This window comes from Abrus precatorius, unplaced genomic scaffold (assembly GCF_003935025.1).
Source record: "Abrus precatorius isolate BTA unplaced genomic scaffold, Abrus_2018 Scaffold6, whole genome shotgun sequence".
NCBI classification, from domain to species: Eukaryota; Viridiplantae; Streptophyta; class Magnoliopsida; order Fabales; family Fabaceae; genus Abrus; species Abrus precatorius.
Window position 1 is genome coordinate 11,110,383 of NW_020874406.1, and position 22,234 is coordinate 11,132,616.

The window sequence follows — 22,234 nt, forward strand, 5'->3', positions numbered from 1 at the left end:
CCTCTGTTATTTTTTGTTAACTCCATGCTTTTAATTCTAACTACCATTAATTGAATACAAAATTAGAAAATATAAAATAAAAATAAAAAATTACAATTTAGTCTTATCTTTTAATAATTAAAGAGAGAAAAAAGTTGACTATAGAAAAAAATAAATTTCTTTTCTTTTTTTTCCTATAATTATACCCATTTTAAGAATATAAGCAGTGTGAAAAAAAAATAGCTTTATTATTATTAATTTTTTTAACTCGTACAAAATTACATAACATAAATACATAACAAATTTAATTAAAAATTATAATATTTATTAATATCACTACATTTAATTAGATTGAATTTTATAAATTTATAAAAAAATTACCGTATATAACTTCTTATTAAATCATAATATAATTATAAATTATCCATCCAAAGCTCATGGTGTCCGTAGAAGAACTGATGTGAGACGTTGCGAATAAAAGGTCATTTTGGTAAATACATATTATAACGGCTCTTTGCCTATTTCCATAAACAAAAGAAGATAGCCGTTGCCGCCTTCACAACATTTCAGGTTCAAGTTTTACTTTCCAAAACCCTAATTTTCATTTTTCATTTCCTCCACAGTCTCTGTTATATATATATCACCCCACTTAACTACTTACACAATTCAAATCTCTCTCTCTCTCTCTCTCCCCGCGATTCATTACAAGCTTTCTAATCTAATAATCATTGTCACTTTTTTCTTTACTAATCAGTCACTTAGGTTCGATTTCATTTTGTCTAATAATCTGTTTTGCAGGATTTGATATTATATTCTGTATTTCTCTTCCAGGGTTTATTTTTGTGCTTTTCTTTTCGATTGCTCTATTTCTTGTATTGTTTTTTTGGTCTCCTCTTAACAATGGATGCAGGGTCTCTGAGTTCTTCCGCAACCATCAAAACAAGATCTCGCTGCCCTCTTCAGGAACAGTTTATTCAAAGAAAGAGTTCCAGAGAAAACGTAAGAAAGAGTTCCAAATTTCTATTTCCTGATCTCATTTTCCAATACCATTCATGATTTACCGCTGCAAACTTTTTCAAGTGGGGTTTCAATTTTGAATGGAGGTTTAAACATCTTTAATTTGACATTTAAGTGAATCCTGGTTCCGATTATGCAAGTGTGGTCCTTAATTTTCGCTTTTGATTTTGTTTGTCATTTGTTTTGTTTTTGGATCACTGACTCACTGTAAACACCACCACCAGTTGGACAGATTCATACCAAATCGGTCGGCAATGGATTTTGATTATGCTCACTACATGCTTACTGAGGGGGCTAAAGGTAAGGAAAATCCAGTTGTGAGTTCCCCCTCTAGAGACGCTTACAGGAAGCTGCTTGCAGAAAGCTTGAACATGAACAGGACCCGAATTCTAGCCTTCAAGAACAAGCCACCTGCGCCAGTTGACTTAATCCCTCATGAGATTACCTCCACTGTTGCACAGGATAAACCCACCAAGCCTAAAAGATTTATTCCTCAGGTGCACTAAGACCTGATGAAGAATTTGTTTAAAATCTTTGTCTGATACCAACACAGTTTTTGGATGCTAATTTATTTGTTGGCTATATCAGACTTCTGAAAGGACTTTGGATGCTCCGGATCTTGTGGATGACTATTATCTCAATCTATTGGATTGGGGAAGCGGCAATGTTCTTGCAATAGCACTTGGAAGCACAGTGTACTTGTGGGATGCAACAAATGGTTCTACTTCAGAACTTGTTACAGTTGATGATGAAAATGGCCCGGTTACATCTGTTAGCTGGGCTCCTGATGGACGGCATATAGCGGTTGGTTTGAACAACTCTGAAGTGCAACTGTGGGATACAACTTCAAATCGACAGGTTTATCTTTATCTTAAAATACGCTAAATAAATTTTGTTCACCGCCATTCATTTCCTTAAAGTTTACTAATGTTATTCTTATTTGCTTTTGCAGTTGAGAACTTTGAAAGGTGGGCACAGGCAGCGAGTTGGGTCTTTGGCATGGAACAATCACATACTTACAACTGGAGGGATGGATGGTAGAATTGTGAACAACGATGTAAGAATTAGGGCACACATCGTTGAAACCTACAGAGGGCATGATCAAGAGGTTTGTGGGCTAAAATGGTCAGCTTCAGGTTCACAATTAGCCAGTGGAGGGAATGATAATCTGTTGTACATCTGGGACAGAGCTACAGCATCTTCTAATTCGGCTACACAGTGGCTTCACAGGCTCGAAGATCACACATCTGCTGTAAAAGCCCTTGCTTGGTGTCCTTTCCAAGGGAATTTGCTAGCTTCTGGTGGAGGCAGTGGTGATCGTTGCATTAAGTTCTGGAATACTCACACTGGTGCATGCTTGAACTCAGTTGATACTGGGTCTCAGGTATGCTCCTTGCTGTGGAACAAGAACGAGAGGGAGTTGCTCAGCTCTCATGGTTTTACCCAGAATCAGCTAACACTTTGGAAATACCCTTCAATGGTCAAGATGGCAGAGCTCAATGGTCATACTTCCAGAGTTCTTTTCATGGCTCAGAGTCCGGATGGTTGCACAGTAGCATCAGCAGCAGCAGATGAAACATTGAGGTTTTGGAATGTGTTTGGAGCTCCAGAAGCAACAAAAGCTGTACCAAAAGCGAGAGCTGAGCCCTTTTCACATGTGAATCGCATTCGATAAGCTGCATTGGTGGTTGCCACCGCGCGCGCATAGCAATTTCACATAAACAGAGATTGATTGCTGTAAATATATCCATCTCTGCAACGGTTTGTTGTTGTATAAATGTATTTAATCACATATCATCAAGGGATCAGTGCTTCGGTAATCCAGTTGAGAGGATGGAAGTACATGGATGTATATTATTGTAACACATACTAGCAGTGGAAATCAACATTTTGTTCGCCCGTGGACGTAGTCACACACACCCGTGACGAACCACGTATATCGTTCGTTCTTCTTGCTTTTTCAGTTGTGTTTTGTGAAATAACATATCATTCTGAACTGATATATTTTTTCAAAGAAAACGAAAAAAATATGAGTAGTGTGAATTTAAAAAGGGGTCAGACCCTGCAAAGTCTTCACAACAGAGCAGTAGGAGCTGCAAAATCAGCTTCGTCTGTGAGTCACTGGTGTTGGAGGATATTTAACGGATATTTAACATTTCCTTCCCCTGCAAAGATGGCATTTTTTTAGCAAGATCATTTTATTGATGTTTCTTTGATAAATAGGTATAAACAAACTACCTTAATCTGTAAGCATTAACTACTCCAGCAGTGTCAAACCAAGCTGAAAAATACCAGAATAAAACAAAGATGTGCCAAATACCAATTCGAATGGAGAGAATTTTAACTTCAAGGCTTTTTGCAACAAAGAAAGCCAGTTGAAACCAAGCTGTGCAGTGAACCAAAAGGATTTTATGTATTGATGTTTCTTTGATAAATAGGTATAAACAAACTACCTTAATCTGTAAGCATTAACTACTCTAGCAGTGTCAAACCAAGCTGAAAAATACCAGAATAAAACAAAGAATTGCCAAATTCCAATTCGAATGGAGAGAATTTTAACTTCAAGGCTTTTTGTCAAGGCTTTTTGCAACAAAGAAGGCCAGTTGAAACCAAGCTGTGCAGTGAACCAAAAGGATTTTATGTATTGATGGACTTTGGGGGATGCGTGCATTAAATTAGTATTTAAATTTAAATTTATAAATTATATATTTCTAACTAATTAAATGATTATATATTAAGAGATTTAACCAAAATTTTGATTTAATATAATTTTTTATTAATGAATGTCTTATGAACTTAACAGTATGTTATTTATTAATTAATTAGTTACTATATTTTTTATGATTTTTTAAATGAAAATTTAATTAGAAACAAATGATATTTTTATAATTAAAAAATAAAAATAAAATATTTTCTAAGAACTCCAAAAGATTTTCTTTTTAATTAGGACTTTTCATTTCATATATTTATGATATTTTTATTTTATTTATTTTTTCTTATCAATATGAAAAGTTCATTACTCTAGAATTTTTAACTAGAGTTGTCAAAATGGACGATATAATCCAATATAGGTAAATGGGTTAAACTTATTTAGCTCAAAGTAAAAACAAGCTTGCATGTTTACTACTTTAAGCCTTATTTTATGTGGAAGCCTTTTGTAAACCGGTTTGATAGTTTAAATAAATTTTTTTTATAATTTTCTTTTAAGAAATAATTTTTTTACTTTAATGTAAGTTTAAAATCTTTTACATTTTGATAAGATCATGTGTAAGAGTTTTTAGACTTACAATCAATGTGAAAAGATCCTGCACCTTTTCTTTTTCTTATTCTTTATAATAGACCATTTTTTTTATTATTTTTGTAACAATAGAACATTACTTCTTCTTTTTTCTTTTACTGTTTTTAGTGTATCTAACATGCTATTTTAGGGTATTACAAAAACAGCCAATACGCTACTCATTTTTTGTCTAAATTTTATATTAGATTTATTTTTTAATTTTTTTAAAAGTTGTAACATGTCACTAATTCTTTTTTTTGTTATTGTTTTTGTGATAACTATTTTTTTTATTTCTATACACACAATAAGTTCACAGTGAAACAAAACTTCAAAGTAAAAATTCCTAAAACTCAACATTTAATTAATATATATATATATATATATATATATATATGCGCGCTGTTAGAACTTATATAGGTCAACCTAATTAAAATTCTACAAAATAACAGGCTTATATGGATTAGGCCAAAATAGTTTAAAATAATTTTAGGCCTTATTTTTTAGAAGTTAAGCACATTCATATAATGAATTTTTTTCAATTCAATCCATCAGGGCCTATCTTGCCAGCTCTATTCCCAACAATGGAATTGGATCATCTTTCAAAATTTTAGTACAATTTTACTTTTCATATTTAAGATCCTGAGCCATGATCAAAGGACCATGCTAATTCTTATAATCTTTAATTAAGATACTCTTTAATTCACTTTTTCTATAATACATCATACTTATTAGTTAAATTTATTAAAAAAAGCAAAAAAAAATAAATCTGCCACTCGATTTATTAACTTTTATTCATACTTTTAATAAATCTTGAATAATAATTAAACGTGTATAACAAAAAATTTTATTCATACTATTACTGCTATTATCTAAAATGGAAACTTAATTGGGTATAACAAAAACTCCTTTTTCTCGCATGGAAACATAATGATATGGGGATCTGGAAAGGATCAAAATCAAGTAATATACTTGAAAACAGTTGAACATAAATTTATTTACAGTGCAAGTTTTCTCTTTATTTTATAAAATATGGATTCGGCTCTCAAGCTCTCTCTTCTGACAGACTGGGTTTGGGCTTTTGAAATTGTTGGCCCAAATCAATTCCACTCCGAATGGGCCACACCCGAAAGAACATTTTTATTTTATTTTGTAATAAACTTGTGTTTTTTTTAAATGTGTGTGTGTTGTACGATAAGAACAAAACAAGAGGCCTTGAATGAAGGCTTGAATTTGAATTTGAATTTGATGGGTTGATCATGTTATGGTTAACGATGGAATTGCGGTCATACGGTGCGGTTCTTTGGTGTCTTAATCTCCACCACCAGTCAAAGATTATCTATATTTTGAAAATTAAAAACAAATAAAAAGAAAAAGAGAAACTCTTGGTGTGTTGGCAACGTGTGTTTGTTTGGTGGTGATTGCATGCTATCCACACGTCTCACCGGAAACATGTCAGGTGTGGTTGCAGGGTCCTCGACTTCATTCTCCGCCTCCTTCACCACCACAAGGAGGAACCACTCCTTCAAAAGCTCTCACCTCACACATTCCAAGACACTCATAACACCTCCTCAGTGCCAGGTACTTGTATTCTTAATTTGCTTATTACTACTCGTTAACAAACACTGTTCTGAAGTGGGTCTTTACTTATCACTCTTGATCTTGTTTGTGTCTGCAGAAAACATCTTTACAAGGTCTCTCACTTCATGAAGCCAAAAGGGGTGTTTCAGATTCCTTCCTAGGTGAGAAGAAGAATGGTTATTCTTCCTCCAATGCTGGAAGGAGACTTGAGATCACAGCAAGAACTGCTGGGGCCGCAAAGACAATAGAGGTTGAGGTTGACAAGCCACTTGGCCTCACCTTAGGCCAAAAGTCTGGTGGTGGTGTTGTCATCACTGTTAGTTATATTCCTCCTTTTCATTCTTCTTCTATAATTCAATGTTTCAAGGTTAAGGCTGATGCTAGTTGTCTTCATTAGGCTGTTGATGGAGGTGGGAATGCAGCAAAAGCAGGGTTAAAGTCAGGTGATCAAGTCCTTTATACTAGTAGTTTCTTTGGGGATGAATTGTGGCCTGCGGATAAGCTTGGATTTACTAAAACAGCAATCCAAGCTAAGCCAGACTCTGTCTACTTTGTTGTCAGCAGGTTCTCCAAATTTCTTTTCTTGCCTTTTGCTATTTAGCCTTCTTCTATTTTCTTAATTGCATCAATTCTTCTGTAGTGGATTTGTTGATGACATGGGTTTTTCATATTATTATTTATTATTGTTATTATTTGGGTATAGCATATAGATTTGGTGAAGTGTCTGAGTATTTCAACTTTATCAGTCACAAGTCCCTCTTGGTTTGGTGATGCTAGTGTTACTGTGCACAATCAATATTAAAACTCGAAAGTATTCATCTTTGTTATTTTTACTTCATGACACATGATTCACAATAAATAATACTTGGTTGGCTACTTGGAGTTAAAACTTATAAGTTGTTTTTTAGACTAGAACCAGCCAGATAAGCATCTTACTCTAAATTGAAATCCAAGCTCTGCGTCGTTTTAAATATGACTGTGTTAAGATGCCTTGAATCTATGAGACCTTTGTATAACTGTTATTTTCCTTAACAAGTTGTAATGATGAGTTATGGGTCATTAAGTGCATGAACTTTAAAAACTGATTAGACAATATTTTCTGCTATATCTTGTACCTTGTATTCACAAATCACAGTAGATAAAATCTCTCAATCTGCCCGAAACGGTCATAGAGTGATAGTATTGTCGTATTAATTAAATCATTGTTGTGGGGGTAAGACAGCTTAATTTGAAAAAGGGTTATCTTTGCATGCAGAAAAGTAAATTGATAATTTTTTTAAACAAATAGGGGAAATAAGATTAAGGAAAAAACTTAAATCAATGCTATATGAGTTCAGTATGCAATTCAATGAATTATTCCCTATGATAATTATGGCAGCACTTAATCTGTTCATCAATTTGTTTCAAGTACATAAACGCATCCTGCAAAGTCTCTAATTTTCATGTCATTTATTCTATTATTTACCTAACAGTTGCAATGACTTAACACCTTAAATATCGTCTTCATCTTGTTGTTATTAAGAGGTGCTGAGGTAGATGTGAAAAAGCTCACCAAGCGTCCTGCTCCCCCTCGCTTTGGAAGAAAACTGACTGAGACTCAAAAGGCAAGAATCATTTTGAAGTGACACACATTCCTGCATTCTTTTTCTTCCATCTATTTGTTCATCTTTCAGGCTATATATTACAAATGTTGATTTTACATTCAATAATTAATTAAGTGCACTGCCATGCAGGCTAGAGCTACTCACATTTGCCTTGATTGTGGATACATATACACCTTACAGAAACCTTTTGAAGATCAGGTAAAATTCACACTTATATTTCTACCCTTTTCCTCCCTCTGCCCCTTCCATTTCATCCATGTGCCCACGGATTTTAATAAAGATTGAATGCCTTTTATTTTAATTTACTATGATATTGGTATCAGCAGTTTTCCCATAAATCAGATTATTTTCACCGTTTATTCATTGTTGCTATTGTACTATTGCATCTGCTATTCTGTGTTAATTACTAATTTTCATGCTTGACAACTTGCCATTGTGATGAGTGATTTGATGATAGCCATAAGATCCGGGTTTCAAAACTTTAACCAAAAAACTATATAAAGATCTATGTTTCAAGTTCATATCATGCACCAAACTTTTTAATTTTATTCTTGAGATGGTATTCATTGAAGTTGGATTTATCAACCAATATGATGATTGCTTTTGTCATTCTCATTTTATTTATGTCTTGCAGCCGGACACATACGGTTGTCCTCAATGTCAAGCACCTAAGAAGAGGTTTGCTCGGTATGATGTTAACACTGGAAAGGCTATTGGTGGGGGGTTGCCTCCTATTGGAGTTATTATTGGACTTGTGGCTGGTGTTGGCGCAGTTGGAGCTTTACTTGTTTATGGTCTTCAGTGACATTTTATTCCATGACATGCTGCTAGTTCTATTGATTTTTATGTCCTCCAAAGCTATTCAATATTGGAGTTTGTATCTCAGAAACTCCTTTGATGTTCATGTGAAGATTGAAGCTTTCTGAATGAGATTCAAAATGAAATTCAAACTACTTTTTTTTGGGTGGTGGGGGGAGCATTAGCAAGTTGAACTATTAGTGATGGCACGCCTTGTCATCACTTGTGGTAATATGTAAAAAATGTTATTGGCTCAAAATCAATCAAATGAATGATTGTTACTGAATTGCAGTTGACTTCCCTATTCACTGACCAAATATAAAGGAAATAAGGAATGAATGATGGAATTTAATGTCTAAGCCTGAATTTGACTAAGTTCTAATTTTTGTAAAAAGAACATTACTGAATGCCATGTAGTCTGTTAACAAGGAAGCAAATGCAAGTTTGAAAATTTTTGAAACACTACGAAGCAACCTAAAATAGTGTCTCTTTGTTTCCGTTAAATCTTAATTTGATGTAATGCATGGGTAAGCCGATTATTCATTTATGGGTAGTTAATACAATAATAAAAATATTAAATGTCCATATTTACTGGCTTTTATGTTAATTTTGTAAATAAAATTGATTTATTTTAAAATATAAAATAACACGTATTTCTAAATATTATGTGTACTTACATATCCAAATATATTTTTTATTTAAAAAACAATTGTACATAATTAATTTTTAACATAATAATTTACAAAAGATAATATTAAAATTATGAGAACAGAAAAGTACCCAATTTTAAAAAAAAAAGGAAATCAAAATTTTAAAAGAAGTCTAGTTTGAGGTTGAAATAATTAATTTTATTACTGTTTGTATTAATTATTATTATTATTATTATTATTACTATTATTTTGGGCCCACCTGTGTGATGGGAATTTTGTTGGGCCCAACTAAGAATCTGTGTGATATGCCAAGTGGTCGCCATAGCCTGCATTCGTCAAAAGTCAAACTTTCTCTGTCCGTTCTACCGAGATTTGTGTTGAAGCATTTCCCATTCCCTCGCGAGATAGTTAAAGAGATTTTATATTTTAGATTAAAAATAAATTTATTATATTTTAAGACTAAAAGTAATAAAATAAGTCCTTCTTCCTTTTTCTGTGTCTGGGGGTGTTGAATGCTTCACGTTCTTCATTGTCAACTACTAATAATATATTTATTTAAAAGGAGGGAATGCATTCATTTTTTTTATCATTTAAAAGAGGGAAATTGGTGAATGAAAGATAAAACTAACAAGCACCTCAATTATTTTTCTAAAGAGTTTCTAAATAACTTATAATAAAGAATTTAAATTATTTTAATAATTTTTTTAGCATAACCTTGTTTAAATAAGTTATTTTAAAGCTTTTTAATAAATTTTATTATTAAATTTATGATATAAATTTTTTTAAAAAAATTTAATTAAATAAGTGTTTAAAACGAATAACTATTCAAACATCATCTTAAAAACTCTGCAAAATTGTGAAAAACTATTATTTCATTTGGCATCTATTATAATAACGTGTATATATATTCATTGAAACAGCTCAAATATCTTAGGTAAGTTTCGTTTTCAATATTGTAAGAAGTAAAAAATTATTTCAGAAAATATATTTCTTTTTAAAATATGAAGACAAACAGGTCTTTTTACCATTTTAAATCACTACAATATTTGTTAAAAAATAACATAAAAATATTTTTTTAAGTAGAGAAAAAAAGAAATAAATAAAAGAAAAGAAAAAATTACAATATAAAATATGAGACTCTCCAAGCATCAACTTGAAAAAATAATCTCTAGTTTGTAGGAAGTGAAACTCAATATTTGAAATTACAATATAAAAAAATTGCAAACTTAAATAAAAAACCTGCATGTAATACATTCAACATGAGATATTTGATATTTAGATTTGAAGTCATTTTTAACTCCTCAAACATTGTTATGAATTCAACATGAGCATTGTCAAAAATTTCAATAAACCCAAAATCTACTCTAAGCCAATTTTTATTTTTATTTATAATAAGAGCATCTAAACTAGTTCTTCTCGGGCTCCTCCAAGTACTTCCATCAACATTAAAGATGAATTTAAAATTATGATCAGCTTTTCAACAAATCTAGCACTCCAAGGAAGGTTTGAGACTACTAAACTTGTTCACATAAATGAAGTTGGTTAGTAAAGTTCATAACATAAAATATAATTTTATAAATTGAGAATTTTTTTTTTAGCTATCAAACAGTCTCTAACATAGTAGAAAGTGTCTTTAGTATAAGTGTGACATCTTGAGCAAATGAGTGAAGACGCCCAAGTTCCTATAATGCCTTTAGTAATTTGTGAGAATATCATATAGAAGAGTGAGATCATGAATCTAATTCCTTTTCTTTCTAATCATAATTTAGGCATAAAAAAAAAGATATTACATTACTTAAGTTTAATCCAATTCTCTTTTGTCTTTTGGTGCCATAGAAGTTTATATTTGATTTCAATATTTTTCTTATTATGAATAATATTATCAAAGGCGCTTTATTGAAAATGATAAAATTCACTCTAATTATTTTAAGTGATAGAAAGAAACTTTCTTTATCTTTTTTATAGATCTAGAAACAAATATTTTAACTTTTGATAAATAAATTATATAACATAACTATAACAAAATATTTAAAATTAAATAATTAAAGTCTAACAATATGTTTATATAAAAAGAAATATCATATTGAAAAAAATTATAAAACTTAAATATATATTTAGAATAAAAATATTTTTCTATAATTTTTTTAAACTTATTTTAATACAATTTTTAGTATAAATTATTAAAATATATTATAATAATTCATGTTATAAATTCTTAAATAAAAATTATTAAATAAATACTTAAATTTAATTATTTATCCCAACAAACTCTTAAATCTGTTAAAAACAAACACGTGTAGATATTTTCACTACCAATTGTTTTAGCACATGCATAATAAAATACACCGGCTATATAGAATTTTTAAATTGAAATGAATGCATAGTGATGATTACGCCTGACATTTCCTTAAAATTCAAAAACTTGGGAGCGGAACAGTGCAATTATTGATTTTTGGCGTGATTTGGTGGTTGCATCTTGTGAATCTGATCTCCATAATATGATGATGAGATGAGGCACGCAGATACTAAAATGTAGGAAAGTAAATGGGTTCCTTAATTGGTTCTAAGTACCCAATTCCAACACCAAAACTGATCTTGCTGCTGCAGTTTCAAAGTTTCACAATTGCACCAGGAACAGCAAAATACACACTCAGAGCCCTTCCTCACAGCTTCTCAGTCTGGTAATGGATCGCTTTTGCAGTTCCCTCTCTGCAATTTCTGTTAAGTTACACACTATTTGGCTGTTTTTGAACACCCTTTTTCTAAATGGCTTTGATTTGCTGTTTCTTGCCTGTTCGAAGAAATGCCCAAATGTAAAAACCCCATCTTGCATTTCACTGTCTATGTATGCTTTATTGTGAGTTGTGATGTGACCCTTGGTTCTTCTATCTGGGGTTTCCGATTTGGGTATTAATACATGTTCCTCTGTGCTCCTTTACATATAATGATTTCGTTCAGATAGATTTTCTATCTTGCTGCATCTTCATTCTGCTTTAAGATTTCTGATTAGAAATAGACTGATGGTATTTCATAGTCATTAAGTTGGAAAGTATTTATGGATAGTATAAAATAAACAGCTATATTAATACCTTGACCATGAAAAATTAAGGATATTAATATAACCCAAAATAGAATGTCCCATTGTGCCCTTGAACTTTTTCCCTTCCCTTTTGAATGAGAAACAATGCTTAAGGTTGGTTAACTAGGTCATGGACCATTGTTGAATAGCTTTTGGATGTTCAATTTCAAACTGAAGTTTTTCTAAATTTAGAAATTAATAGCAACTAAATAACTAGGTGCTGATGTTGTTTTGTTCTTTCTTCTTCAGGATTTGTTTAAAGCCTTCTTTAATAGTTGCTTTCCATTTTTTGTTTATTTTAAAGTTGTGTGATGTTCTAGAATAATTTTTCTTATGGACGTGCTTTTAACAGTGGTCTTTAGGTTTCATCTAATTACATCTGGTCACTTTCTTAATGGCCTAGAGTAGTTATTTGAGTAGTTATTCGAGAAAAAACAAAGCTTCTCTACCTGCCCATATGCAAACTTTAATGAAGGGACCTTACTGTTTTGGTAGTTAATCTGGATGCAGTTTATGGCAAGTTCAACTTATAAGTGTCATATTAGATAAATTTGCCACATTGATTGTTTGACAACTGCCACTCATCCTGTGTTGAAATAAAAAGGTGGTTTACAAGGCTCAGAGAACTGCAATTTGATAATCAATATGAACTTGAGTTTATTCCATGATCTGTTCTGATTTCATAAGTTTATCACCTATCAAATTATCAAGATTTGTCTGCCTTTCATTTAACCTAGTATACATTTTTGCTCTTTTGTGTGGAGTTGTCTATATATTAATTGTAACTTTTTCCTGTTTATTTTCTCATTTTGTAGGATGTAGCAAGTTTGGTTCCGTGTATATTGCTATTTCTGCTGAACTGAAACTCCTCTATATAGTTTTATTTTCTGACCTTTTCACTGTGTCTCTCCTGGTGGTGAGAGGCAGACATGCACATTGGAGTGATGGTGATGATGACTCAAACATTGAAAACGATTATGTCATCCTACCATGACTATGACAAGAATTCCTGTGTCTGTCCTTTGCCTATTGGTCGACCTCGAAGCCGTCAAGGGCGCCAAAGCCGCCTAGGTACTTTGGCTGTTGCCATAGCAGCACTTCTCATATCTACCACTGCTTGGCTTTCCCTTGTCTTCTCTGATGCAACGACCTGTTGCTTTCATCACTTAAAAGATTGGGAAGGTGGTCCCTACTTTTTTGATTGGAAGAAGTGCATTCCTCACCACCTTGCGAAAGTAACACCCCCATCGGCTCTTCAATTAAGGACTGTGGAAGATCATCTTCATAATGGTAGCAGTAATATTGAACAGGAAGGCTTGTCTGTTAAACATATTGTTTTTGGCATAGCAGGATCATCTCAGCTTTGGAAACGGAGGAAGGAATATGTCAGACTATGGTGGCGTCCCAATGACATGCGTGGCCATGTGTGGTTAGAGGAGCAAGTGCTTGAAGAAAGTGGAGATGATTTATTGCCCCCTATCATGATTTCTGAAGACATCTCATATTTTCGCTACACTAATCCCATTGGTCACCCTTCTGGCCTCCGGATATCTCGCATTGTCAGAGAGAGCTTTCGCCTTGGCCTTTCTGATGTTCGCTGGTTTGTCCTCTGTGATGATGATACCATCTTCAATGTGAATAACCTAGTTGATGTCCTCAGCAAGTATAATTCTTCTGAAATGATTTACATAGGTAGCCCCTCAGAGAGTCATTCAGCTAATACCTATTTTAGTCACTCAATGGCCTTCGGTGGTGGTGGGATTGCAGTAAGTCATCCACTTGCAAAGGCTCTCTCTGAGACTCTTGACGAATGCATTGAGAGGTATCCCAAGCTTTATGGTAGTGATGATCGACTGCATGCCTGCATCACTGAACTTGGGATTCCACTGACCTGGGAGCATGGTTTTCACCAGGTATTTTGCTGATCCACGTCCACCTTCCTTCCCTCATTTTATTTTGATCACATCTTTTATTCTTTTCATTTTTTATTTTCTTTTTATTTTAAGACAAAGGAAAGTTCTGGTTAGATGTATTTTATGATTATCATCCAGCCACTTTTATTCAGAATTTGTAAATGATCAGGGTTATTTTTTCATTTGATCATTCAGTGGGACATAAGAGGTGATGCTCATGGTCTTCTATCCTCTCACCCAATAGCACCATTTGTGTCAATTCACCATATTGAAGCTGTTAATCCCTTTTATCCTGGCTTGAGCTCTTTGGAAAGCCTGAAACTTTTTACAAAGGCCATGAGAGCTGATCCCAAAAGCTTTTTGCAGCGTTCAATATGTTATGACCGTGCACGGCATCTAACATTTTCAGTTTCACTTGGCTACGTTGTTCAAGTCCTGCCTAACATTGTTTTTCCCCGTGAACTGGAGCGCTCTGAAAGAACCTACTCTGCTTGGAATGGTATTAATCAAAGGAATGAATTTGATTTTGATGCTCGGGACCCATACAAATCTGTTTGTAAAAGGCCCATTCTATTCTTCTTGAAAGATACTAGAAGAGAGGGTAATGCTTCTTGGGGTTCATATGTTCGAAGTAGAGATAAAGATGATCTCAAAAAGAGAATTTTCTGCTTTCCTCACTTCCCCCCCCTGCGCAATGTACAAGAGATCCAGGTAGCAGTGCAACCTTTGAGCAAGAATTGGCATCTGGTATGTTTCATGTACATCAGCATTTCATATGATGATATTACCAGTTTTCAATCTTAATGACATTTCTAGATTCCACTGTTTGGTTGTCGTAGGTTCCACGTCGTCTCTGTTGCAGGCAAAACCAATCTGGCAAAGAAATCCTACAAATCTCAGTTGGAGAGTGTGGGAAGGGAGCTTTTAGCTCTGTTTACTGATATGTTGGTAGGTTTGCATGTTAGGATTACCCTGTTATGGTCTGTACATGATTTGGCCTTTGAGTGAAGAGCTAGTTCCATGCGGCATTTTTTTACCTTGACTTTAGCTTTCTTGAACTTCTATTTCTATGTTGTATACACGTAGACACTTGAACTTGCAGATGGTAGCGAAAAGGTTCCCAACACCAAAAGCAACTGCATGCAATTTTTTTCCCTATGTGATATCTCCCTATTTCCCCCTTCATAACATAGAAGTTTCTTTTCACAAAGAAGATGAAAAATATTTACGTACCAACCTAAGCATATGCCAGGAACATGTGGTTCTAATAGGCCCTATATGAAGTTCCAAGCCATTCCTATTCACTCTAAGGGTAATTGTGACAGTTTTGTTTGATCATTCCTGTGCATCATGGATGAAAGCCAGACATGCAAAGCCCTCCCTCGACCATTCTCTAACAGGGAAGGTTTAATGGTTATAATTGAAGGTTGTATTTTTTTTTTTCTTTAAAAAAGTTCAATTTTAAATCAAGACAAGCTCGTTATAACAGTAGATTCCAGATCCAATAAGAGTACATTTTATTTTTTTTTCTGAACAATAATCCATTTAATATGCTGTCTGAAAATGTTATTTTATAATAAGCTTTACTGATTGGTGCAATCAGTTGGCTTAAAAGAAACCGTCTTTCTATCTAAATCAAATCCAATCAAAATGTTTGATTGAGCAAAGTTGCCAAATATATAGTCTCCATCATTAGTGCCGGCCATTGCAAAGCAAAACACCCCATCTTTTGGTGCGATGAAGGTTTGTATTGGCAACAATTGCACATCTGCCCCCTCAAAATGAGCAGTCAAGACTGGCCCATCCAAATTTGCCTTACTTCTGTAACAAACTTGAGTGCCCAAGTCTGGGTCATCATCAATAGGTAACAGGCTACTCTGGAGCTTCAATTCCTCCACCAAACGGTCATAAAATTCTTGTGGTAAATATGTTGCTGGTGTACCTGAATCAATCATTATATTCCCTTTGGAAAGCATTTCTGAAGAGTTAAAAGGCACAAATGTGTCTCCAACACTTATGCCTTCCAGTGTGACAAAATAAGGGGTTTGACCCTCGTCATAGACCAAAGGAGTTGTGACTACTCCTTCACCTGAAACATCACTGACATCACCAAAACTAATCGTACCTGAAGCATGAGGATCTGTATGAAAAGGAACCAAACACTGAGAGAACCTTTTGCTGCCATAAAGGTTACCAATTTGTGAAACAAGTGACAGGGCCCCCCCACCCAGTCCAATGATTCCCATATCGTTTTCATTGAAAGTTCCTGAATTGCTGTGTCCACACCCAAATATAATGTCCCCAACAACAACAGGTTCTTCATTGTTGGAACTAAAGGTGACTGTTTCCGTTGCAAGCATCCCTTTTGTTACTGAAGAATCAGCATAACCATAACTATAGGCACACAGATTTTGAGGGGAGCAAAAGTGACCAAAGAGTAAGTTACACTGCTCTGAATCACATGGAATAGGACTGTATGTTTTAGACCTTAGAGGCTCAAACATTGGACTTTTCTGCTTATAACAGCCGTAGCAAGGTGTGCACTGAGTCCACACCAGGTCACTGCCTGTGTCAATCAAACCATACACGTCCACTGGTGGTGTTCCCAACGTGAGTTTCATGAGATAGTCGCCATTGTTTGATGTCACTCTTGTGAAGGGACCATTTGGGCCATATGATTTCTTGGGAACTTGGTAAAATGAGCCAAGTCTATGTTTTTGAATGTAGAAGGGAGAATTGAGTGAGCTGTGGCGGATTAGTTTAACACTGAACCCGGCCTTTGAAGCTTCATTTGGTGTTTGATGTAAGAACATGCACAGAACAAAAAAGCACAAATGGAAGAAGAGAATGTTGGCCATGAAGTTTAGTAGCAAGGGACAAAGTCATGTGAAAAGTAGCCAAATTTATGTCATATTTATAGGCAGCATGTGAGTGGGGAAGTTGGTACAGGTTAGTCACAAGAAGTAAACAATAGCAGCATGTGAGTGATTTCTGTTAACAAGAGATCTAGAGAATATTATTGCCAATTTCCACTCCACTTATATATTGCCATCATATATTTATTTTTTATTTTTTCCTTTTTCTAAGGTAAGCAAAAGGGTTCAAGACCCAACACTGCCCAGAGAAGCTGGAGAAAGCAACAACAGGGACATCCTCGAATACCACCTGAGGCCCGGCCAAAAGGAAGTGACTCCTTAGAATGTCTCTAGTTGTTTAACATAAGCTGACTTGGCTAGCCAATCAGCCATGTTGATACCTTCTTTGATTCTGCAAATTTGCATTCAAAGATGGACAATTCTACCTTACCCTTTGAATTTGGATGGGTATCAAAACCTTCTTTACATTTACCAATGTATTTTAAACATGTATAATGATAGCAATCTCTTAATTATTGACTAGGAAATTGATAAGATCCTGATTTTCCTCTATCTCAAATTTACTAAATTGTTTCCTTTGATTTATGTGATCCCTTTGATTTAGGCTCTTAGATTATTTCATTTTAATCCCATAATGTCTTTGATTAGGATCTTGAACTATTTCCTTTAACTATGTAATTTCTTTGATTTAGGTTCTTGAATTATTTCCTTGAATTAGGACTTGTACATTTATATAAATTGTGAATGTCACAAGACTTCGACAAGAATCAAGAATATTATTATCCTAAAGCTTAATTAGAGGACAGAATACCCTGGAAACAGAAAATGCTAATTATTTTTAAGATCAAGGTCCTTTTTATTCTCAATAGCTGATTGATCCATTAAGTTACTTTTATTTTCTCTTGGTTTGCAGCTGATTCACGTCGCTTCTTCCAAGTATTGAGAGAATAAATACAAGTGCAGTAACACATTTTCAATCATAAATTTGAAAGTGAAAAACTGAAATAATTACATAAGACACAGCACTAACTTATAATAGTGAATCTTATTTTGAAATAGAGGGCAAGTATCTAAAAATGCAAAGTAAAAAACAGAAATAAAAGCTGTAATCGATTGTAACGGATGAATCGAAGTTCATTCTTCAAGAAATTTATTGTACCTGAGGGATTTTAAAAGAATTTAAAAAGTGGCACTAAAAGAACTTTTGCACTATATTATAAGATTCCCATACCGTTTATACCTCGATTCTTTATTTAGTTGCGCATAAAATTTCTCATGACAAAATGGAAGTAGGAAATATGATTTTTATGTTTCATTAAGATTTGAAAAATTGGAGTGTTGGAAGCCAATGAGTTCAGCTCAGCAAATGCATGAGATTTGATGATGTTTTGACGTTTTACAACACAACAAAGCATAAACATAAACATGATATGATACATTACGATTCACGGGTCACCGATGTCCGTGAGCGACCTATTTTGGGGTAAGAGTATACAGTAAAGTAGGCAAGATATTGATATATTAAAGAAAAAAAGCTTAAATATAAATAGAATTTATTTTAAATTATTATTTATTATTATTATTTTCATTTTAATACTTAACTATTTTTTTAAATTTTTTACCTGACATTAATATTTATCAGTTAAGTAGTCATATAACTTACAGTTTATTATGTTATTGTCAATTTCTTTCTTTCATGTCACTATGTTAGTTAAGTAGTGACATAGCTTATACTTTATTACATCATTTCTAATTTCTTTCTTTCATATCACTCTTAAATTTTTATGTCATAAATCTATATCAGTATTTTATTTTTAAAAAAAATTAAAAAATTAAAATTTAAACGTGTAATGTTTTAATTTTTTTAATTTAAATCACATATATTATATAATATATAAAATTATTCATATTCAAACCAAACATAACTAGTATTATAACTAATAATATTTCTCTTTAAATATTTAACATCGTTAAAAAAATATTATTTAAGTCAAATAAAAGTAATGAATGTTGAATTTGATAATATATGTTAAACTAAAATAATTTTATATTAATTTATTTCTATGCTTAACAGTATTAAAGTTGAATTTAAATTTCTATAAATTAAAAAATTTATAAAAAATATTATTATATTAAAATTACAAAGTATAATAATCATTTTATAATATTTTAATATTATTAATTTTTTATCCTTTTTACTTAACAAAATTCTCTTTAAAATATAATACTGTGCAGCTAAAGCTACGTGACATTGAATTTGAACGTAATCTAATGAAATAAAAAGTTGAATCTTTCCTTAGCGGCCTTTGTTAGGCAAGAACTCCGCAGTTGGCGGATACAGTTGAACTGTCCAAGACGGTTATTCACATGCATGTGAAGTTCGGTTTTCACTGCAAATTTGCCTATGGATTTTATAGGTCCGGTTTTAGGGTTTCAAAATAAGTAAAATTTACGCTACCTCTATAATTGAGAGTATTTAGAAATTCCTCTTTTATAGTTTGATATAACTTTTTCTTCGAGTGAAATCACTATTATTTATATAATTTGTACTAATTATTAAACTAGAACTATAATTCTTATTTTTTATAGTATTTTTGCCTTCACTACAAATGTAACTATAAAAATAATTGTCATTACATTTGTTATTATAACTTAAAATGGAACTATTTAATACAAATTTGAGGATGAAAATAACTATTAATGTTATTATTGTAACTAAATTTAGTATCATAAATATAATGATCATCATCATTCTTAAAGATATTTTTCATATAGCTAGAATTGTTATAAACTAAAAAAAAATAAAAAAAATTCAAATTCACTTAAAAAAAAATTATCATTGTCAATTTTTAAAATTTTCTTTTCAATATCAAAATATATAGAATAACTGTTCTTGTTGCTATTCTTAACTAAAAAAATTTTATTCGATAGAAAATTCTTAATATTCTTAATACTTACTAAATTTTGAAAAGAAACTTTAACTAAAATTAAAAAAAATTGTATCTAAAATTGTTACTATTATTTTAACTATAGATAATAGAGTTAATAATTTAGTTAAAAAAGATGTTAATAATATTTTATCTTTAAGATATTAAAATAATATATAATTATTAATAAGAAAAGAGTATACAATACTTTCCTCAAGTTCCCGAGTATCACACTAAGCAACAACAAAATATTTAAATCAATTAAAATACATTAGTTTAGTTCTATACATTATTTTTATTAAATCAAACTAAATTAATTTAATCCAAAATAAATTAGTTTAATTCAATTTATTGAGTTTGATTTAGCTTTTCTTTTTTTTAAAAAAATGAATGAGGAAATTTGGATTTATTGATCATTTTTATTCATTCCGAAACATAAAAAAATTATTGAAAAAAGAGTCTCAAAATGTCAATTGTACAAAAAATAAAAAAGTCTAATTTAATCAATTATTATTTTAGTCAAAAAAAATATTCTATTGTGTATATAAATAAAATAAGAATTTTGAGTTAAAATTTTGATTTGGTTGGTTTAATTTTAATCCAAACTTATAAACTAAAGTGGATTAATTTAGTTGATTTGATTTAGTAAATTTATTCAATTTAAATTATGATTCATTATTTTGATCTTAATTATTGGTATCCTCTACAAAAGTCAAATTATTTGAAGTATTTTTTTTTGAATTATAAAGCAAGCATGTACTTAATCATGGTTTATAATAAATTTAAAATATGAAAAATATTGGAACCAAAAATGCAAAGAGCCTAAAATAATAAGAAATAGAAAGGAATCTGGACATTAAATTGAACATAAAATGAATTATTATATACTCATTTCTTTCCTTTACAAGTGTGTTTAATATTATAATACATGTATTAAAAATATAATTAATACTTTTATTTCCTAATATATTTTTTTAATCCTTTCTATTTCTTACTTACATTTTAAAATGTTAATCATATGCTGACAACTTAAAATAAAAAAATACAATTAATATATTTATCAGCATTAAATTTTTTAAAATGTAATTAATTTTATTTCTTCTTTATATCATTTTTGTAAAATTATTTGTTATTAATTAAAGCTATATTGTAATGTATATTTCTCTCTCCAATAAATTGTGTTTTTCATGTTTCTTCTTTGTCACTTTCATTCTCTGCCTATGTCATTATTTTTATCACATTTATACGGCTTTCCAATCCTTACTTATAGGGACATATAAATGAAACATAACCCTCCTGAAAAAAAAATTACAGGAAAATACATTAACAAATGGGAAAAGAAATGCTCAAAATATATCAGAGTTTGATAAAATGTATGAAAAAATAAAAATAAATTTTAATATTCTTAAATTAATTATTCTTCTTTTTTCTGTGTTTGACACTATTTTAAAATTTTTTACATCAATTAAAAATAATTTTTTACATTGATTAGATAATCAATATAAATGCATATGATATAGTAGGAAAAGATACTTTAGATTAGATAAATAATTGATTAAAAAATATTTTTTTATATTGATTATAAAAAAATCGATATTAAAAACTACATGTTAAGATTAGTTACATGCTAAACTAATGTAGAAATTATATGATTTTTACATTGATTGTACTATAATTAATTTAAATTTTTAATATTTTTATCATATATTATGAAGTTATTAATAGTAAAAAAATCGCGACATGCAACTTCAAATATTTATTGTGATAAGCATAAAAGACATCAACATCTTCTCATAAAGTTCTCAAATCTTTAATCAAAGGCTTTAGATAAACATTAATGTCATTTCATAGTTATTTCGAGTCCAAAATCATCATCAGTACCAATATGATATATTTGCATTTCATGCATGATCGAGGAGACAAATTGTAAAGTACCAATAAAAAATGTCATGAACTATATATACTACTAAAGTTACTAAAACGATTCATTCCATCTATAACAAGTCAAAGTCTAAAATTTCTAGGCTCATTACTAAACTTTGAAAATAACTTATCAATTTTCTTTCATTAGAAAGAATCAGTTGGATAATGAAACTTTCCATCACATTGCCTTTCATCTACATGTCATCTAATGTTCTCTATATCATTTGCACTAGCAAACAATTGCTTATACTTTGTAATTACCGAAAGGTGCCATAAAACTTTGACAAGGGGGCTTGTATGCTCATATCACAACTAAAATTGTCATCCTTTGCTTTTTAAGTATGAAAGTCCATAAACGAAGCACTTGTACAACCATTCATACTCTTTTATATACAAAATACAATTGATAAGTCTATATTTTAGCATGTATTTATAACTTATATCTTCATACTTAATCATTATTTTATTAAAATTTTATACTCATTTTTATATTAATTGTACAGTTTGACGTGAGGTCACAAATATATTTTGGTACTTCTAGACTCAAATTGGATAGAAAATCAGCCTCGTTGAGCAGTCAGCACAACCTTGCTTATGAGAAAACATAGGGGTG

The 22,234-nt window shown here is 31.4% G+C and overlaps 4 protein-coding genes across 4 annotated transcripts; 3 read left to right on the forward strand and 1 right to left on the reverse strand.

Annotated features, from left to right (window-relative positions):
• The first annotated feature begins 865 nt into the window (after positions 1–865).
• Positions 866–2,671, forward strand: LOC113869768 (cell division cycle 20.1, cofactor of APC complex-like). The gene is made up of 4 exons (XM_027506237.1): positions 866–978; positions 1,221–1,493; positions 1,585–1,854; positions 1,949–2,671. The coding sequence occupies exons 1-4, from the start codon at positions 880–882 to the stop codon at positions 2,669–2,671; spliced, it is 1,365 nt and encodes a 454-aa protein (XP_027362038.1). The 5' UTR covers positions 866–879.
• Positions 2,672–5,539: 2,868 nt separating this feature from the next.
• Positions 5,540–8,531, forward strand: LOC113868587. The gene is made up of 6 exons (XM_027504286.1): positions 5,540–5,851; positions 5,949–6,167; positions 6,249–6,415; positions 7,374–7,455; positions 7,585–7,653; positions 8,090–8,531. The coding sequence occupies exons 1-6, from the start codon at positions 5,696–5,698 to the stop codon at positions 8,258–8,260; spliced, it is 864 nt and encodes a 287-aa protein (XP_027360087.1). The 5' UTR covers positions 5,540–5,695; the 3' UTR covers positions 8,261–8,531.
• Positions 8,532–11,283: 2,752 nt separating this feature from the next.
• On the forward strand, positions 11,284–15,098 carry LOC113869642. The gene is made up of 4 exons (XM_027506073.1): positions 11,284–11,584; positions 12,798–13,895; positions 14,091–14,642; positions 14,735–15,098. Exons 2-4 carry the CDS (start codon positions 12,912–12,914, stop codon positions 14,834–14,836), a joined length of 1,638 nt encoding a protein of 545 aa, XP_027361874.1. The 5' UTR covers positions 11,284–11,584; positions 12,798–12,911; the 3' UTR covers positions 14,837–15,098.
• Positions 15,099–15,478: 380 nt separating this feature from the next.
• On the reverse strand, positions 15,479–16,753 carry LOC113869991 (aspartic proteinase CDR1-like). Its single transcript, XM_027506574.1, has one exon. It carries the CDS (start codon positions 16,751–16,753, stop codon positions 15,479–15,481), a length of 1,275 nt encoding a protein of 424 aa, XP_027362375.1.
• Positions 16,754–22,234: the final 5,481 nt, after the last annotated feature.

Coding starts and splice junctions, on each gene's coding strand:
- LOC113869768 (XM_027506237.1), top strand. CDS start 880: ATGGATGCAGGGTCTCTGAGTTCTTCCGCAACCATCAAAACAAGATCT. Junction 979..1,220: donor GAAAGAGTTCCAGAGAAAAC/GTAAGAAAGAGT, acceptor CACCACCACCAG/TTGGACAGATTCATACCAAA. Junction 1,855..1,948: donor ATACAACTTCAAATCGACAG/GTTTATCTTTAT, acceptor TTGCTTTTGCAG/TTGAGAACTTTGAAAGGTGG.
- LOC113868587 (XM_027504286.1), top strand. CDS start 5,696: ATGCTATCCACACGTCTCACCGGAAACATGTCAGGTGTGGTTGCAGGG. Junction 5,852..5,948: donor TAACACCTCCTCAGTGCCAG/GTACTTGTATTC, acceptor TTGTGTCTGCAG/AAAACATCTTTACAAGGTCT. Junction 6,168..6,248: donor GTGGTGGTGTTGTCATCACT/GTTAGTTATATT, acceptor TGTCTTCATTAG/GCTGTTGATGGAGGTGGGAA.
- LOC113869642 (XM_027506073.1), top strand. CDS start 12,912: ATGCACATTGGAGTGATGGTGATGATGACTCAAACATTGAAAACGATT. Junction 13,896..14,090: donor GGGAGCATGGTTTTCACCAG/GTATTTTGCTGA, acceptor TTGATCATTCAG/TGGGACATAAGAGGTGATGC. Junction 14,643..14,734: donor TGAGCAAGAATTGGCATCTG/GTATGTTTCATG, acceptor TGGTTGTCGTAG/GTTCCACGTCGTCTCTGTTG.
- LOC113869991 (XM_027506574.1), bottom strand. CDS start 16,753: ATGGCCAACATTCTCTTCTTCCATTTGTGCTTTTTTGTTCTGTGCATG.